The sequence below is a fragment of the Haliotis cracherodii genome, unplaced genomic scaffold (assembly GCF_022045235.1).
Source record: "Haliotis cracherodii isolate W230 unplaced genomic scaffold, xgHalCrac1.p SCAF_11, whole genome shotgun sequence".
Classification (NCBI taxonomy): Eukaryota; Metazoa; Mollusca; class Gastropoda; order Lepetellida; family Haliotidae; genus Haliotis; species Haliotis cracherodii.
The window spans coordinates 21,960,294-21,962,550 of NW_027266266.1; the positions used below are offsets into that span (position 1 = coordinate 21,960,294).

General features: G+C 43.0%; 1 protein-coding gene across 1 annotated transcript; it reads right to left on the bottom strand.

Annotated features, from left to right (window-relative positions):
• Positions 1–1,093: 1,093 nt before the first annotated feature.
• Positions 1,094–1,651, bottom strand: LOC139454943 (variable charge X-linked protein 3B-like). The gene is made up of 2 exons (XM_071236540.1): positions 1,643–1,651; positions 1,094–1,552 (listed from the first exon to the last, which is right to left on the bottom strand). The coding sequence occupies exons 1-2, from the start codon at positions 1,649–1,651 to the stop codon at positions 1,094–1,096; spliced, it is 468 nt and encodes a 155-aa protein (XP_071092641.1).
• Between the last annotated feature and the right edge of the window lie 606 nt (positions 1,652–2,257).

Sequence of the window (2,257 nt, forward strand, 5' to 3'; positions counted from 1 at the left end):
ACATAACAAGAGATGGTGCCTAGGTCTATGTGTCTCTCGAGTCTTTTTATAGTGCATGTCCTCTTCAGGTCCTCTTCAGGCCATATGGGTCCCTCTGACTGAAAAAACCTGCCATTTCCTGTTCGTCTGCATGCATTTGAAACGCCACCTGAAAGCAAAAACCTATTACAAAAGGGGTAATCTTCCCAGAGCGACAAAAATGAAACATGAAGGCGCTATGTACAATTTTTTTTATTTATCTTTAAATTTACTACCCCCCTCCTATCTAACCCGGACTAAACCTTACTAATGGTTTTATGGACTTGTGATGAAAGAATCGCGGTCAACCATGTCTTGCTTGACTATATTTATTTTTCAAGAGATAAGTATTTCAAAGTTTCATCCATCTTTTAAACAGGTAAGTTCGCATTAAATCCTTGTGTTTTTTTAAAAAGAAAATTGAATTGATTTATAAATTTTGATTGCTATATTCTGTAAATAAATAAATAAATAAACCTTTTACTATTGGTAGTATGAATCAGTAACTGAGATTGTTAGTGGCCATATCCTCAAAGGGGGTTAAAGTAGTGTAAAATTATTGTCCTCCTGAGATGGTATGTAAGATCACGTCTTTCAAAGTATATTTATTTCTACTATGTTTTTAACCGTGGCATATGTGTTATTTTAATGTTTGGCTAAATGTGTCAGGCATCGTAAATATCTGAAGGGATGATGTAAATCCTGCTGGGGTCCATGCAGGTAGCAATAGTACTGTAAGTATCCATGGTCCCTAGTCTGGGGATCTACCTTCAGTAGCTGGCGATCTATAGCCTGTGTTTATATTGTGTTGTTGAATTGTAATTTATTTCCACATGCTCTCAGACTAGTTTTACCTAAATCTGTGGTATTCTTATTATTATACTGGCCTTCGATGACAGAATTCTATACAGTTTAAATATATATTCTTAATATCAAATTTTGTCTCGTCGCGATATGGCTGAAATATTGCCCATGTGACGTTAAACTTAACTCATTCACTCACCCGCACGGGTTTGAGTAGCCACTGGCACTTGTATTCTCCCCTTGAAAAATCAGTGTCCATAAGCATGGTTTCTTATTCTTCTGCAGCAGCGGGTTCACCTTCTTGAGACTTCCGCAGCCGTTGGTTCACCTTCTTGGACTCCTGCAGCAGCTGGTTCGCCTTCTTGGACTCCTGCAGCAACTGTTGCACCTTCTTGGACTCCTGCAGCAGCGGGTTCACCTTCTCGGACTCCTGCAGCAGCGGGTTCACCTTCTTGGACCCCTGCAGCAGCGGGTGCACCTTCTTGGACACCTGCAGCAGCGGGCTCACCTTCTTGGACTCCTGCAGTAGCGAGTGCACCTTCTTGGACTCCTGCAGCAGCGGGATCACCTTCATGGACTCCTGCAGCAGCGGGCTCACCTTCTTGGACTCCTGCAGCAGCTGGTTCGCCTTCTTGGACTCCTGCAGCAGCGGGTGCACCTTCTTGGGCTCCTGGAGCAGCGGGCTCACCTTCTTGGACTCCTGCAGCAGCGAGTGCACCTTCTTGGACTCCTGCAGCAGCGGGTGCACCTTCTTCGAATTTCCCCAGCAGTGTGTTCACCTTCTTCGACTTCTGCATCCTCTCATTGATACAACCAGTACCTGGGACATGGTGTACCCTCAAAATGTTTTAGCTGATCTACATGTATGCTTATGATTGGCTTCTCTTAACTCCTCTGGATCCTGCGAGGGGACAGATGTGGGATCCATTTCACCATAATACTAATTTCTGGTTGACTTTGGCAGATACCACCTCCAAACAAAGAGCCTGCTTCAAAAGATCTGGCCCTGCATATAGCCATTTAGTTTTTCTGTTTTAGTTTAGCAGCTCTACCTTGTTGATAAATGCCTTCCTCAACCATTTAACATACCATTTGGCAACGGTCATAATCAGTTGTACCACCATGAGATCTATAGAAAGAAACTTCTCAACATAACATCATTAGGTTAGGAGAGCAGTGAATGCGCTTGTGCTCAGAATCTGTGTAAGCCATGTGTAAGTATGGTAGATGATCATCTCCATCTTACTGTTCCTGATGAGAGTAAATGCTAGGTATCTGCTTTTAGGTCCTATTAGACCGTTCAACTAAACTATCTTTACAACTTTATCCCCGAGGTTACACGGGTAGTTCTGGCAAACGCAAACGGCAAATTTCTGTAAATAAATGGGACTGGAACTCCCTCCTCTGATCATCGTGAATCTCTGTGAAGTCACAA